Source organism: Acartia tonsa, chromosome 4 (assembly GCF_053477335.1).
Source record: "Acartia tonsa isolate MP-2025a chromosome 4, ASM5347733v1, whole genome shotgun sequence".
Classification (NCBI taxonomy): Eukaryota; Metazoa; Arthropoda; class Copepoda; order Calanoida; family Acartiidae; genus Acartia; species Acartia tonsa.
In genome coordinates this window covers 23,848,089-23,865,321 of record NC_137263.1, presented here as the reverse complement: position 1 = coordinate 23,865,321, position 17,233 = coordinate 23,848,089, and the positions used below count along the sequence as shown (strand labels likewise).

Below are 17,233 nucleotides of genomic sequence, written 5' to 3'. Positions count from 1 at the left end.
AGACAAGCATACAATAATTTTTTCTTTAGCAGGTAGACATTCAATTACTATGCAGAGCGACTGAAAATAAGAGAGCGGGGGGGGGGGGGCGTAATGACATCTAAACTTCAAAAGTGAGCAAGCCTGGTCATATAGGTATAAAATCAAAAAAAAAAATTATTTTTAGTTTAGATTAGGTAAGAAAATGGGTTTTTAGGCCTTTTTTGGTCTATTTTGATGTAGAAACTTACCTTAAATTGTTTTTTTCTTAAGTTTTTTTTTCTTGAATACACTGTGTCTATTCACAATGACATTATTAAGATGATTCACAAGTCGGGGACCGACCCCAGCATGCTAGGGGGGGTGCTCACAAGGGTTAAGTATATTTTTTCTAATGTTTGTGTTGTTATTTTATCATATAGGTTTTTGAGTTCCAGTCCCCAACTTGCTTAATCTTAAATAATGTCCTTATGAATAGAAATAAAGTGCCTATTCATTACAAAAAAAAATTGAAGAAAAAATCAATAAAAGCAAGTTTTTACATCAAAATAGACCAACAGGCCTAAAAATCCTATTTCCGCAGAGTTTTCTTACCTAACCTAAAAATAAAAAAAATGGATTTTTTCCATTTAGATGAAGTACCTATTGGACTAGGCTTATGTAGGGTAAAGCGGGGCGATCTCTGTATTGGGGCGAAGTCTTTATTTTTTGACACACCTTCATTAAATGAAATTTTTCTCCATGTTCTAATCGACTGACAGAAAGAAACCTAAAAGATATGTATATACCCTGAAGAGTAGAATCCGATCGGAGGATGATAGAAAAATTAACAAAATATTGTTGTTGTTTTCTATCGGAAAAAAGGATAATTTTGATTTTTGTCTGATATACATAGATAACAACCAATATGTCTGCCTATCTCTTCATATTTTACGAATAATTACAACAAAGCTGGATCTTAAAATGTGTAGCCGTTGCCGCTGCCAGCCACTAACCTAATAGCGATCTTTAAATCATATTGGCTACGAGTGGCCACGGCTATATGCAATCTTTAAATCACAACCACTTTTAAAATTTTCAGCAAAAATATATGAGTAAAAATAATAATAACAAGGATGACAACATCCATAAAAGCGAAGCTCTGAAACGGTAGGACAAACGGACATTAACACTTGTATAATGTCAGAACTGAATAATCAGAATGCGAATGTATAAGAGTCAAAGCAAAATTGTAAGTAAATTTGTTGAAAAACTGCTTGATACAGGATAATGTTTATGGACATACTTACATTTTTAGGACTTGATTATAGAGTTGCTTCGCTTATAATATTGTACTTTGTTGTCCCATGAATAAGTATACCAAAAATCAGACCAATCGGATAATTAGGTCACATACAAATTTGTTGTTAAAAATGTAAAAGAATCAACATGTTTAAAATGGACGTACGAACATTCTGGTAATGATTATAGAGTTGCTATGCTTTCTAACTCGTACCTAACTATTACAGGAATCACCATGCAAAATTTGAAATCGATAGGACAATTCTAACATGCCTTAATTAACGAAAAAAGCTATTTAAAAAAGTAAAAAAAATCAATATGTTAAAAATGGACGTACGGACATTTTGGTAATGATTATAGAGTTGCTACGCTTTCTAAATCGTACCTAACTACTAAAGGAATCACCATGCAAAATTTGAAATCGATAGGAAAATTCTAACATGTCTAAATTAACGAAAAAAGCTATCCGTTACGGACGGACGGACGGACCGACCCTAATTATAGAAAAGCTTCGCTTTTAATAATATATGAGTACAAGGATGACAACATCCATAAGTAGCGAAGCACAAAAATTCATGGATGGGACTGACGGTCATTGTTGTTATCTTCAAACGATGGGAAATCTAATTTTGATATCTTTAACTGAAAAAATTTTGAAAATCGATCCATAAACACTAAAGATATGGGGGGAAATGTAAAAAATAGCCAAAAACCTGCAAAAAGACAGTCTGACCGTCATTGTTGATTTCTTCAAATGACGGGAAATTCAATTTTGATATCTTTAACTGAAATAATTTTGAAAATCGGTCCTTAAACAACAAAGATATGGGGAAAAATGTAAAAAATATAAAAATAGCCAAAAACCTGCAAAAAGGCAGTCTGACCGTCATTGTTGTTTTCTTCAAACGACGGGAAATTTAATTTTGATATCTTTAACTGAAAAAATTTTGAAAATCGGACCATAAACACCAAAGATATGGGGGAAAATGTAAAAAGTATAAAAATAGCCCAAAACCTGCAAAAAGGCAGTCTGACCGTCATTGTTGTTTTCTTCAAACGACGGAAAATTTAATTTTGATATATCTAACTGAAAAAATTTTGAAAATCGGACCATAAACACCAAAGATATGAGGAAAAATGTGGAAAATAAAAAAATAGCCTAAAACCTGCTAAAAAGCCGTCCGACCGCCATTGATGTTTTATAGTTAATTGTGCTCCTTAATGGTGGGAATGTTGTCAAAAAATTTCAGCATTCTATCTTTTATAGGAGCTGAGTAAATCCCATTTCCCCCATAGCGTTACGGACGGACGGACAAAGTGAATTATAGAGTAGCTTCGCTACTAAAAAAATAATAATGATGTAAAAACTTCAAACATTTAAAGATCCAGCTCAGTATTAACTCGGCTCTTTTCTTGGTTTTCTGACAGGAATATGGTATAAAAAATCATCTAAAGTTACCAAATATTTTTTTCAAATTAATTACAGCTAGAATTTGGATAATAAGCAAATAAATTATATAATTTATTATAAATAATGTATATTTATAGAATTACAGTAAATTTCGGTTCCAGGATAAACACAGGAGTGTTAAAATACTAATTTGATTAAGTATTTCTTTACAAATTAGGTTAGGTTAAGATATGAATATACAAATAAGCCCCCCGCAGGGGTTAGCATTTAAAAACTTATAAGATAGTTTAAAATAGGTTAGGTTAGGTTTCCACTCCGATGTTTGGGACTCCTGTGTTTGTCCTAGGACCTAATTTTCATCTTAGATGACAATATAATCTGACAGAATTAGAGAGAAAACACCATATTCAGTAACGAAGCTACTCTATAATTCCAAATGTATAATTCACACGGTTGCCATTATAGGTAGAAGGCTAAAAATCTATAATATAAATCCCTGTCTATCTTAGAAAAACGACGAAAAAGCAATTATATTTTATTAATCAAAAATATGTCTGCAAATTTTTGGGTATATCATGTTCTCTGACAAATGAAAATCACTTTGTCCAACCGTCCGTCAATAACACTATTAATATTAACTAGTGGCTACCCCCTAGAGGCCTCTAGTGGCATTTAAATGTTTTTTTTAATTTTAAATATCTAATTTGAGAAATAATTTGTCTATGTTATCAGCTGTTAAATTCATGTCGATTTTTTTCGATTTTATTGTGATTTCTCTTGGAAGGGTGGTGGTACCCTCCCCTAAAATAGTTATAAACCTTCCCGGGACCTATGAGAAGCTACCCTGTTAAGGAGAACCCGATCGGTTCAGCGGTTAGCGAGATCCTTCGGTACAAACACACAAACATCCTGTTACTTTAGTATAAGAATGAACGGCTTTATTCTGCTTTTATAAAATATACAGCTATAACTTTTTGTGATGAATATGTGATCTGTTTTTATTTCATTATTAGCTATTTGTGGAATTTGTCGTCTTTGTTCAACCATTAAAATAAAAAGGTTAAATCCTTCCTTAGACTTACTTATATGTAAAGGACCATCAATCCCTAACTCCGAGGCTGGCTAGCCAAAGCACTTTATAATGCCTAAAAAAAGGACGTCATACAATACAAATGACCAATGATAGGCCAATACACAGACTAAATTACTAAATGGTTGGCCAATTTTCATTTAAATTCACAAATGGTAGGCCAGTATGAGGTCATTTTTTATAGGCACTATTATAAGCTTCTTGCTAGAAAAGGGCTGCTATTCAGCCATATTAACTCCATTTGAAATTGCCGAAAATTAAATATTTTGTTGAAGTAAAACTTGTATTTTGGTGTACCTGAAAGGGAAGTGGGTAAGAAGGGGGGGGGGGAGACAATAGAAAAGGGGGATAATTTAAATCGGAATTGTTTGTCAGAATCACATTCCCTTTTCCCTGCTGGCTAGCAATATAAATTTAATGATTTGCCTTTACATTTCACCAGTATATTAGGTGTGCAATACTTTACGCTAAGTTTCTCAATAAATTATTAGCAAACTTTAAATATATATTTTTATGTATTTTGTAAAAATTCTTGATATTTGTTATATCAAATTATATTAGAAAAGTTCTTTATGGTTGTGTTGAAATATAAGCGAAAAATTATAAATTCTTTTTTTGTAGGTATTTGAAAAAAAAAGAAATTATTTGCACACTAAATATTTAAATAAGCACCATATACATTATATTAGAAAAGTATTTCCAGCATGGCTACAAAACCGATTAATATACGCTGGATTAGAACCAGTTCTGAGCCATACTGAAAATCATGTATCGTATTAAAGATTATTTTTCATAAATAATAAAGTAAAAATCATCAAATCAATATCAATTTTATTGTACAGGCGGTCAACAAGACTTGAATACATTCTATATTTTTTTCTTCTTTCATTTTACTATCCTTGAAAATCTGTCTATAATACGATACTGCCAAATTTATGACAGGTTCATGGGCTGTGATATATATATATGTACAGGGTCATTCAAGAGAAATGATTTAAAAAAAAACTTAATTATGCATAGAAAATAAAACAATTATGTAAAATCCTTTATATATTTGGAAAACCTATTATGTTTATTTATGTTTCAAATATTTAAAAATGATTATTTCAACAAATTATGCCCTAAAAATCGGTTTCTCCAAACGCCTTTTTTTCGAAGATTTATTGATTTAAAGGTTGTAAAAAATGCGCACCTTTTTAAAATTCAAATTACGCAGCTTGTGTTAATAGTAGAAAAATGTTATGCATATCGTTAGAATCGTCATAGGCTCTAGTTTCCTGTGCTACGTATAGTATAGGAGCTACATGGTAAAATGTTCCAATTATTTAAAACTTTTCATCCTTTTTCTCACAATTTTTCAACGTAGCTCCTAAACTACAAATAGTACAAAAACGGGTCTTATATTTTCAAAAACTAGAGTTTATGACGATTCTAACGATATCCATAACATTTTTCTACTATTAACACAAGCCACGAAATTAAAATTTTAAAAATGTGTGTATTTTTTTAACACCCCTTAAATCCATAAATCTTCGAAAAAAGGCCTTTGGAAAAAACCGGTTTTTAATAATTTGTTGAAAAAATCATTTTTAAATATTTGAAACATAAATGTCCCATAATAGGTTTTCCAAATATATAAAGGATTTTACATAATTGTTTTATTTTCTATGCATAATTAAGTTTTTAAAAAAAAATCATTTCTCGTGAATGACCCTGTAGAAGTAGATCTTGTAAAATACATTTTTTAATTACTTTAAGTAGATCCTAGAACAAACACAGGAGTGACAAATTTCGATGTGAACAAATGTAACCTGTAAAGAAATACTTTATCAACTTAATATAAAGACAATTGACGTTTGTCACTCCTGCTATTGTACTGGAACCTTTAAGTATAGATGAAAATAATCTTTTTTATTGTAAATAAATAAATATATGTAATATATGTATATATCTAGAGATGAATATTTTAAGGTTCTGCGCTGCTTCTTCTACTTCTTCTCCTTGTTCGTTGAGATCTGAAACACACATAAAGTGAAACTTGTAGTTGGCTAAAATAACGATCCCCCAATACACAACCTTTATCCCATCACCTTCCTCCTACTGGTTGAACGAACTGACCAATAAATGATGTTCATAATAGCAACCTAAATTCTTTATCCATTATCATGTCCATGATAACTATAATCGTTAATTAATAATAGATTATCACTCAGTTAAAGAATCCTATAATTTAATAGTTATTTCTCGCATCGTATTATAAACAGCTTTCCGCGGATATAGAATAAGAGATATAAGTTTTCCGGAATTGTAATGTAGGGAGTAGATTTGAAATCTGCATCAAATTTTAAGGATTTTTAATAAAATTCGTTTTTTGTATAATTCTTTATCTAAAAGCGGAAATACAAATTAAGTTAATTAATTTTGGCATCTGTGATTGGTGGATTTAAAAAATCTGCTCTCTGATTGGATGTCGTACATCATTCAACCAATTAGAGCGCAGGTAGTTTAAAATCCACCTATCCTATTGGTCAAAATTAATTAACTTAAAATGTATTTTCGCTTTTAGATAAAGAATTTTACAAAAAACGAATTTTATAAAAAATCCTTTAAATTTGATGCAGATTTCAAATCTACTCCCTACATTAAAATTCCGGAAAACTTATATCTCTTAATATAGAATGTACAATTATAAAAAAAAACTGGTTTTAATCTTATGATTGTACATTTTTATATTCGTAGAAAGCTAGATATAATACGATGCTAGACATAGTTTTTTCGTATGGATGAGAACCGGTTCCTATCCACCGGATTCGAATGAATACGAGAAAAGGATATAACACTTGAACTTTTAAGAGCGTTATACTGAGACAAATAAATCTATAAGTATAGATGTATAACCCAGATAACTACTCGGGTCCTGTGTTGAGGACCTTTTCGTCTGCTTTCTGCTTTTTTAATACTTACTTAAGTGTGTTAATATTCCCGACGCTTTTGGCGGATATTAAAAGACCCAATTGAAAGTCGGCACAGGGTCCACGGGGTTTGGACATACAGTTATTTAACCCGTTCCTCTACTCTAATTTGAGACAGACAAACAAATAAGATGTAATAAAAAGGTACTCGTGTATCAAAACTGCTTTTTCTTGACATAACTTAATGTAACTAAGAACAAAATAGGAACCCCTAGTAAACTTCATAAGGTACCTTAAAGCTTCCCTAAGTCTTACTTAACATTACTACATTTAGGAATACTTAACAATAACTTAGAAACTTCATAGGGATACTTAACTAAAAGCTCACATAAGCCTGACATAAGAAAATACCATTAGGGACACTTATCTTCGTTCGTGATTCCCACTTATATAAATATTTAGTTAATATTTAGTCAAGTAAATAATTCATTTTAACTAAGGAATAAAGTTAGTGAAGTACACTAAAATTAAAATCAATATTTTCAGATTGTTTAATAATTAAAATCTAATTTCTTTACTTTTAAAAATTCACAATTGGAAATCATTTTAAATTGAAAAACTAAATTATAAGAAAATAATCTAATTAATTTCAAATATTTATAGTTTTTAATTGAAATTTATTTGAATAAAAACCATTTATTTAATTTATAAAATTTTAATATTTATATCAATCAAAATGAATGATAAAATATTTAATAAGTTTTAAATAAATTGTATTTGATTCTTTATAAAGCTTCGACCAAGTCCACAAAAGAACCAATTTTTGACATTATCAAACCATTTATTTAATAAAAATTATAATTGTCAAAACTTTCAGATAAAAATATTATGTTAAACATTTTGTTATGTAAATGTGTTTAAATGATATCCTATTATATAAAGAAGTAGTCTTTTTTATCTGAAGCTTAAGATTTCAATAACTACTGAAAAGATTGTTTTCTCATTTTTAGGAAAGCTTCATTTGGGTCCCGGGATGGCTTTAGGCTATTACATCATTAAGATTTGGTCTTTGGATAACTTAGGTTTTTTTCCTGTCCCCTTCTTACTAACCCTGTTTAAATACAGAGCCCTTAGATGATAGGGGCGCAGCTGCTAGTTGTTATTAAAACGGAAAAATCTTAACTTATGAAACTCATATTTTATTGATAACACTATAATTTACATGGGTTACCATGATTTTATTTTTTCGACCATAAGTAGCACAGCAAAAAAACATTAGGTTTTGTGTTGTGTAGGTTTTGCAGGAGGAGAATGTAGGTTTAAGGCTATTATTTTATTTTTTTGGGCCTAGTTTTGAAATGTGATGGCTACCTACAAAAAGTTTATTTTCAAACTCAAAAATAAATACCCTCTCGGGGCAAATCCTTTAGTAGTGTAATGGTTATAAGGTTATATAGTTAAGGAACCAAGTCTTTTTTCTTAACAAACTGCGGAACACTTAAAGCTGTATGTATCAAAGTAAACATTACTCAGCTAGATACCTTTCTTTATTTTAAGTAATTAATAATTAAAATTGGTCAGTTTTGTTTACAAGTCACGTTGTTCTAAGGGATATGGGGATACATTAACAGTATATTCTTTGCTTGAATTGTAAAACTAAAGATTCTGTAATCCTTATACATAAAAGTATCATGATGTGTAATTGGTTATGTTAAAAATTCTAAATATTCTTAATCAAAATGAAAAATCTCCACTACGAAAAATATTCTACTTTTGTTTATGTTTTAAATTATTCTCCTTTGCCAATTGGTGCATCGCTGCATTGTTTGCAAAGCATAAAACATTTTTATTAACATTTTAAATTAAGTACAGGAATTATTTTAAGAAGTAGATTTTTGAAAATTATAAATCAATGTAGAACATTTATAAAGTCCCTTTTTAGTCAAACATTATTTATCTTTAAACTTCTTAATTTATAACCAAAAACCGCACCAAATAATAATTTTGTAAATGATAAGCAAATATATTCATTTTATGACTCTACCATGGCCTTTAACAGTGTGTGGATTTATTGTTTTAAACCAAACAATTTCTCCTATTGACGTCAGAATAAAAAATCAGCAAGAGGTTCAAAATGTATTTGGTCTGTATTATTGACTTTGAAGCATTTCAGCAACTTTAATAATAAAAAAAATACTACTAATACCATTAAAACACGAATAAACAAAAGCAAATGGTAATTATTTATGATTAGTAGTACAAAGTTGAGTCAGTAAGAGAAAAAATGTTCAAATTGCAAAACTTCAGCTTCTATGTCTTTATTTGTATTGACTATTTTGGCGTTAAGTCCTAAATTAAACCTTCGCTACCTACTTAGCTGGGCAGGTTTTTTTCTATTTAATTTCTAAATTAAAGATCCTCAAAGGGACGCGTCTACTAATATTCATAAAACTAATATTAACCTGCTTCTACGGCCATCATGGTATCCCTCATCACCAAATAAATCATCATCAAGCTTCTGCATTTGTAAAGATCTTGGCCGCGGCGACTCGTCCTACATTTGAATTGACTATTTTTACAATTTACATTCATATCTTGAAGTATTTGACTTCCAAACAAAGATTTTTAAAAATTTCTTCCCACAAACCACTTAAAACACTAAATTAACAATCATATATATATCTTCCTAAGTAAATAAAAAAATAGCCCAAGTCACAAATTAAAACAATTTCCAAATTAAATCCTAAATTCAATTCTTACTATTCTTTTGATATCAGCACCATTCCTACATATATCAGAGGATATATAAGAAGACAAGGGGGGGGGGAGTTCTGACACATTTGCGTAAACCTGGTGTATAGGCTTTATCTTTGCACTGAGAGGATAGGTTATTAGGGATAAAATCATTCTTATATGATGAATTTCTCCCAAATTTAAGATTTTTTGGTTAGGCCTCCAGGTTCATGAGCTCCAGGCCTCCAGGTGGTCTCTCTACAGTTAAAAATAAAAATTTTTAAAGAGTTAGATGTCAGCTTATGAGACAAAATATGTATGTTTTTTCTTCAAATATGTGAATAACAATCAAAAGAAGCATATTTTGTTTTGTAAGTTAACCTCTAACTCTTTAAAAAAAATCTTATTTTTAATTTTTACCTGTACAGAGACCACCTGGAGGCCCGGAGCTCCGGAACCTGGAGGCCTATCCAAAAAATTCTAAATCTGGGGGAAATTCATCATACAAGAATGATTTTATCCCTAATAACCTATCCTCTCAGTCCAAAGATAAAGCCTATACACCAGGTTTACGCAAATGTGTCAGAACTCCCCCCCCCCCTTAATAATTAATTATAGTAAAACAAGGATGATAACTATTTCACATAAAAAAGTTGTCATAAAAGGTTAAAAATCATCATGTTTTTAAATGAACGTACGGGGATCCTGGTAACTAAAATAGAGTTGCTACGCATTCTAAATAGTACCTAACTATAATAGAAATCATCATGCAAGTTTGAAATCGATAGGACAATTCTAACATGTTAAAATTAACGATAAAAATAACATTTTACGTACGGACGGACCGTCGAACCTTCGTTCTTAATAAACTACCAGCAATAAACTTTTAAAAAAAATATTATTGATCTTTTTGATATAAAAAAAATTGAAAAAGTGGCTGTTAGCTGTTTTCAGGGAAGCTATTTACTTACCTTGTGTTCTGGTTTATGTTGTTGATGTTGTGTTGGAGTATGTTCCCTCCTCCGTCTCCTTCCCCCCTCACTAGGATGTGAACTGTGGTCCTGCATTCTCTAAATAGTCACAATGTGCAAGGATCTAAGGGGGTTAGACAATGGTCAATAAATTAATGTACTTCCCCAATGTTGATGATACACAAAATTATCCCTTCTGTAGGTAAAATTTATCTGTTGAAACGTTTGAACACTCAACTTAGGTCCCTAAAGTTGTTAAGCCAACGAATAAGAAAGCCTTTATATAAACTTTGGGGACTATAGTAATAAATAGCCCATTGCCCATCCACTATATATCTTTCTAGCTTTCATAAACATGTGTTTTATAACTTTAATCAACAATAAATTTTTTGTATGGTTCTTGACTTGATATCTTAATGGACACACACACACACACACACAGCATGATTAAATTTGATATAATGAATACTAAATGTCTAATATATTAAAACAAATTATAAAAATCATTAGTATACTATAATACAGTTAGGGAGTTGAATCAATTTTTATAGAAGCAGAAATATATTTTATGATTATGGTTTTGAACCTCTAAAAAACGTAATCTACCATTCCACTTTAACCTTTTTTGGTGATGATATCATCAACGCCGATACGATTTTTGAAATGTACCATTCCACTTTCAATAGAGGCAAAACTGGAATGGTACATTTATGCTTACATATCATCGTATTCATAAAAATTGATTTCCTTATTTAAATCGACATAATAGTAATGGTATATTTTAGTTATTTTTTTATTTTACATAAATTTTTAAAAATTATAAATAGTATTTTATACATTCCTATGATTAACATAATTTAAAAATAGTATGTATGATTTCAATTATGTTGATGTTAAAAGTGTAAACCACCATTCCAGTTTTGCCTCACTTGAAAGTTGAATGGTACATTTCAAAAATCGTATCGGCATTGATGATATCATCACCAAGAGAGGCAAAATTGGAAAGGTAGATTACAAAATCATATTGGCGTTGATGATATCATCACCAAGAGAGGGGAAAGTGGAATGGTAGATTACGTTTTTTAGAGGGTCAAAACCGTAATCATAGAATATATTTCTGCTTCGATAAAAATGGATTCAACTCCCTAACTGTAATAGATTATTTTATGACAGGCTTTTTTATTCCTTTTGTACAGTAAATTATAAAACTAATGATTTCAAATAAATATTTTATTTTCCTTCAATCCACGTGACACATTAGTCATTTGTCGCATCGTATTATAAACAGGTTTACGCTGATATTAAAATAACCAATTTATAAGATCATAACCAGTTCAATTAGCCCCAAGGGGTTGAAGGCCCGGGCTAAAAAATGGTTTAAATCTTATGATTGTACATTTTTACATTCTTAGAAAACAGGATATTGTAAGATGCTATACATTATTTTTCAGTATGGCTAATAACCGGTTATAATCCACTGGATATTAATCCGTGTCTGTGTCAGTAAATGTTTAAAAAAACAATTACCTTAACTTTCTTCATGTAATCTTTGTCATCGTAAATTTTCACCCTAAACATTTTATAGTAAAGTTGAAGATTCCTATCGATTTAAAACCATGCTTTTTACATTTTAATTCAATGCATGAAATGGTGATTTCTATGGCGACTTTACACGATATTATTCAATTTCACATAAATGATAAAACTAATTAAAAATTGAAATAATCTGTTTTGGTATAACTACTAACAAAATATTGTGTACTTCGATATCTTAATTTATACAGCTTTGGTTTGTAATGCAAAATTTGATTATGTTGAGCTTCGCCATTGTTCATATTGTCATCATTTTTTAAAGATTAATTTTAAATTCATTACTCAAAAAGTTTTTACCTTCCGCCTCTTGGTTTATAATGCGCATTATCCCTAGAACCAACCTTAGACCTCACATTCTCAAAATCAGGCGGCCGCGCCTTCCCAACCTCTGGGTAGCGACCTCTGGCGGGCTCCCTATAACTCTCGGGGCTGTCTGACTCCCATCGCCTGCGTCTCCTCCGTGGGGGTGGCGGGGTCACACCCTCGTCGTCTGGTCGGGGGGACACAGAGTCGGCACTGGAGGGTAGCCCGGAATCATAAACTCTCTGCCGTTCACTCTCCAGCGCTTTCTTTTCTTCTTCAAGCTTTCTGTAGCATAAACATTTGAATTTTATCTGTAATTTGGGAAAATTCATGAATAGAATTAAAATCTATCACAGTAATAATGTATTTTTAAGTCAAGAAAGATATTAACAAATAAGCTGATCGACCCAAAATTGTCATTGTAGTTTAGTAACAGACCATTAAAGGTTTTAAGCTATTTTATATGATGGCGTACCCCCTCTAAAAGATAAATGTTGAGGGAACACCCAACCACCTCTCTTGGCCCAAGAATTGACCTACAATGAATTGGAAAATTAAACAAGAATCAAATGTTTCCTGTATTCATCTTCAACTCGCCTCTTCTCAGCCTCTAATTCTTTTTGAATTCTCTCTTGTCTCTCCTCTAGTAGTTTATTCTCAGCCTCCACCCGGCGCTTGAATTCATCATCCCGCTGATGCTGCAACTCTTGGTTAATTCTTTGCTGTTCTTCCCATAAACTAATTTTCTTTTCTTTTTTTAACATCTTTTCTTCTTTTTTTCTGAGATCAGCTTCCCTTTTCTCAAATTCTTCCTCTTTGCGCTTTCTGTCTTCCTCAAATCTTCTCCTTTCTTCCTCCTTTTCTTTTTTCAATCTTTCCTGAGCTTCTCTTAATTTTTCTTCTTGTTCTCTCAGTGCTCTGTCATCTTCATCCAATTCTTCCTCAGCCTTTTTAATTTCCTCTTTTTCAGAATCACTTTCGTCTTTCTTTTCCTCGTCTTCTATTTTGCTTTCATCGTTTGATTCCTCTTTCTCCTCACTCGATGGTTCTTCAGCTGAACTTTCCGGTGGTTCTTCACATGCCTCCATTTCCTTTTCCTCCTCTTTCTTTTCTTCTTCTATTTAGTCAATACATACATATTTTCAAGTTTAATGAAACAGTTTTATAAATGAACCATTATAATAGCCCTAATATAGTTAAAGATAACTTTTGATAACTTACTCAGACAGACAGACAGTATACAAATGACAGGATGCAGATGTCCATAGTGTCCTAGATTGACTAGGCTTGGTTAATCAGTTTTAAAAATGTAAAATCCATTATTCTAACTACCCATTAGAAAAAGTTAGAGTTTGTGTTATAAAGTGTAATAGACAGACAGACAGAGTAAAAGTGTGAACAAAGACAAAAAAAGTATTTGAGACCATTGTTTAAGAAGTCCCAAGGGACATACAAATGACAAGAAATCACTAAAAATTGTTTAAATTGTTGGAAGTAGTAAAACTGTATGACTTTTTTTTTAAAAAGGCGCTTACTTCAATTTAATTAAAAAATAACTTGTGTTAAACCTAAATGTCACCCTTAAAAACCAACTGATATTACTTATGTAAATAGTAGACTTATTGCTTTTAAAATATGTATGTATCTTTTTCCTTCTTTTTTCTCTTCATCAAGGGGAGTTTCTTCTTCTTTTTTATCTTCTTCAGGGGGAGTTTCTTCTTCTTTTTTCTCTTCAGCAGGAGGAGTTTCTTCTTCCTTTTTTTCTTCAGCAGGAGGAGTTTCTTCCTCTTTTTTCTCTTCTGCAGGGGGAGTTTCTTCTTCTTTTTTCTCTTCATCCTTAGGAGGTTCCTTTTATTATGTATCCATTATATTATATCCTTAGCTGGATCTTTAAATCATTTAGTGCAGCCACAGCCGCTCACCTGATAGCGATCTAGATAGTCCAACTGACCCTATTTTTCATCAAAATTGAAAAGGGAATTTTTGCAGACAGAACTATTGTTTACATTTTGTTATATACTAGATACCAATGAAAATTTTTTAAAAATCTATTCAAAGATATAGCTTTTAGAAAGCTAACTTTATTTAAAGAATTTCATAACTAACTTAATATATGTTTTGTCGTAAGCTCCACATTATATGAGGAAAGAATGTTTTACACGAATTAATTTACCCAGGAAAAGCTTAATTCAAAGTATGCGACAATTTATAGCTGACTCATAATACAAACAAAATAAAAAAAATTATGCCTTTATGTAAAAATATGTACACAATATCAACCTATTAGATCTCTTGAATGTTCCTATAGTATTCTCCTATTGGTGGAATCAGACAATATGTCTCTTGAGTAACTCTATTCTCTTAATTTAAATTGTCTTTTTGAAATTATTTGTAATTTTGTAAAAAAAAATTAAAATTAGACATAATAATTTCATTTTTTTGCTAAAAATGACTTATTTTTTGAGAGACATTTTTTTGGATGATCTGGCATAAAATCTTTAAAAAATCCATGTTTTATTGGCAGCACTGGCAGTGGCTGCACTAAATGATTTAAAGATCCAGCTCTTGTATTGTATTTTATAATAAATCTTTTCTATTTTTAGGGCATTTTGTTTTTAGACTATTTTCCTACTATATAACTCCTTCAAAAACTTTGCTCCTAGATGCTAGGAGCACAGCCGCTAGTTAGGATTAAAATATAATTTTCCTGAGCAGGTTTTTCTTCAGTCTCATCCTCTTTAGCCTCTGGCTCTGCTGCTGCCTTTTCTTTCTTTTTCTTCTTATCCTAAGTTTTTAAAGCCATAGTAATAGTAACAAGGATTACAACATCCACAAGTAGTGAAGCTAAAAAACTATAAATGAACATACGGAAAAATTGAACTATAGAGCAGTTTCGAAAAAACATTACACTTGGTGAAATAAATAACAATTTTCTTAAAAATTATGATATGAATAACGTGAAAAATTAGTAATCGATCTAGCACCCCAACAAAAAGCATATCTTAATGAAACTTGATGGAAATATGTAGAATGTAAACTTATTCAATCCCTGAAAGCTGAGAAAATCATGTTTCCCCCTAAACGTTTCATACGGACGGACATTTTAAATTATAGTGTAGCTTGGGATCTAAATATCAAAGATCGGAAAGCAGTGTTCAGATGCTTTTTAAAAGTTAGGCTACTCTACAATCCGAAATGTGGTCCGTCTGTCTGTAAGACAAGATGTGAAAAAAAGTTAACTTCTCATAACCCCTTTCAAAATAGACGACTAATTTTTTGTCCCTTTACTGATGAGCATTTAGACATTTCATATTTTAGACAAAAATTGATGTTATCTAGTGCTAGGATATGCGGAAAGTGTCATGTGTGACGTCATAAAAATCTATCTTTTTTAAAGCGTTTCTTTTCCACTTATCCTCTCATCCTACCTCTTAAAACGTATTTCAATAACGTCACACATGACACTTTCCGCATATCCAAACTTTAAGTGATGATTCTTATGATAAATACGCATCTACTCAATTAATCACTTTGTTCTTTGGTGTGTCTTAACTGCTATTGGCGCATAACATTTTCATAGAGGACATGTCACGTGTTTTCTCTTTCATTTTCTTAGTTGAGAAGCTACTGTATAACTAACTTTGTCAGTCTGAACAACTAAGGGGAAACGATCGCTGGTTTGTTATGATAGATAACCAAATTTTGTTTTACTCAGGGGTATATTACTCAGCTGTTCTAACAATCAATTCTACAAAAAAAATCACGAAACCCTTTAAAGTATCTAGGGGTATATTTTGTTTTTTTATTTAACTAAAGAGGGGTGGGTAAGAAGAGGAGGAAAAGGGGAAGGGGGTTGAATTTTTAGAATTGTTTGTCAGAATATCATTCCCTTTTCCCTGGTTTTACTAAATTAAATACTGTTTTTTTCTTACCGTTTTTTCTTTTTTCTTAGCCATTTTGGATTAACTTAAACAAAAAATATATAATTTGAAGCAGGACAACTCACACTTCAACCTTAGTTTTAATGTTTCCAGTAAAAAATGAAAATGTAAACTACATAAATGACCTGAAATGATGTTAATTATTAATTGGTCTGGTGTCCATGTGTTGGTGTCCCAGAGAGAGAGAGAGAAGGTTTGGTCATCATGGAGAAAGGAATAATAAAAAACAAGAAGTACTTAGGAATAAAATCTAATAACTAAATCATATTAGGAATCACCCAGAGATCTGAAGGGATAAGACAATGGCCGATAAATGGATGTACATTCCTAGTGATGTCACACAAAATTACCCCTCTGTGGATTAAAATCAGTGGTTGAAACGGTTAGACACCTTACTTAATAAATCAAAAAGTTGTTAAGCCAACGAGCACGAAAACGACATTATGAAACTTTGGGTACCGGTGTAAACAGCCCAATGTCCCCACCCTCCATGGGAATCACGCCTCCACCACCCAAAAACTCATCAAAATCTAAAAAATGGATATTCAGACCTTTTAGTAAGTATTATAGAGTTGCTACGAATTTAAAGTTGCATCCAACTGTTCTAGGAATAATCATGGTAAGTTTGAATTCAATGGAACGATATAACACATATCTGACACGGACGTAAGGATGCTTTGCGCATTATGAAAATAAGTAAGGAATAGTTATTTATCGCATCAAATGGAGACAACTTTCTGTAATTATTAGAATAAAAAATTATGAGATTCAAACCAGTTTTGTTTTGATTTTTACCGTGGAAAAGTTGTCTGTAATACTATGCTATACATGATTTTTCAGTATGGCTGTGAACCGGTTTTAATCTAGCGGATATTAATCGGCTTCGAAGCCATACTGGAAAAGAATGTATACCTTACAACCTATCTTTTCTGTCGTTTAAAAAGACTTAACAATCTACGAGAAATAAAAAAAAACTGATTGGCTATTACTTTACTTCTGTATTGGGTCACCATGGATAG

General features: G+C 31.2%; 3 protein-coding genes across 3 annotated transcripts; all 3 read right to left on the bottom strand.

The window, feature by feature from the left end:
• Positions 1-5,657: 5,657 nt before the first annotated feature.
• On the bottom strand, positions 5,658-12,620 carry LOC145316501 (uncharacterized). The gene is made up of 5 exons (XM_080157064.1): positions 12,268-12,620; positions 11,905-11,947; positions 10,378-10,476; positions 9,136-9,227; positions 5,658-5,776 (listed from the first exon to the last, which is right to left on the bottom strand). Exons 1-5 carry the CDS (start codon positions 12,603-12,605, stop codon positions 5,728-5,730), a joined length of 621 nt encoding a protein of 206 aa, XP_080013190.1. The 5' UTR covers positions 12,606-12,620; the 3' UTR covers positions 5,658-5,727.
• Positions 12,621-12,745: 125 nt separating this feature from the next.
• Positions 12,746-13,437, bottom strand: LOC145316502 (uncharacterized). The gene has a single exon (XM_080157065.1). It carries the CDS (start codon positions 13,359-13,361, stop codon positions 12,828-12,830), a length of 534 nt encoding a protein of 177 aa, XP_080013191.1. The 5' UTR covers positions 13,362-13,437; the 3' UTR covers positions 12,746-12,827.
• A 347-nt stretch (positions 13,438-13,784) lies between these two features.
• LOC145316500 (uncharacterized) lies at positions 13,785-16,344 on the bottom strand. Its single transcript, XM_080157063.1, has 3 exons — positions 16,206-16,344; positions 14,983-15,058; positions 13,785-14,123 (listed from the first exon to the last, which is right to left on the bottom strand). The coding sequence occupies exons 1-3, from the start codon at positions 16,227-16,229 to the stop codon at positions 13,876-13,878; spliced, it is 348 nt and encodes a 115-aa protein (XP_080013189.1). The 5' UTR covers positions 16,230-16,344; the 3' UTR covers positions 13,785-13,875.
• Positions 16,345-17,233: the final 889 nt, after the last annotated feature.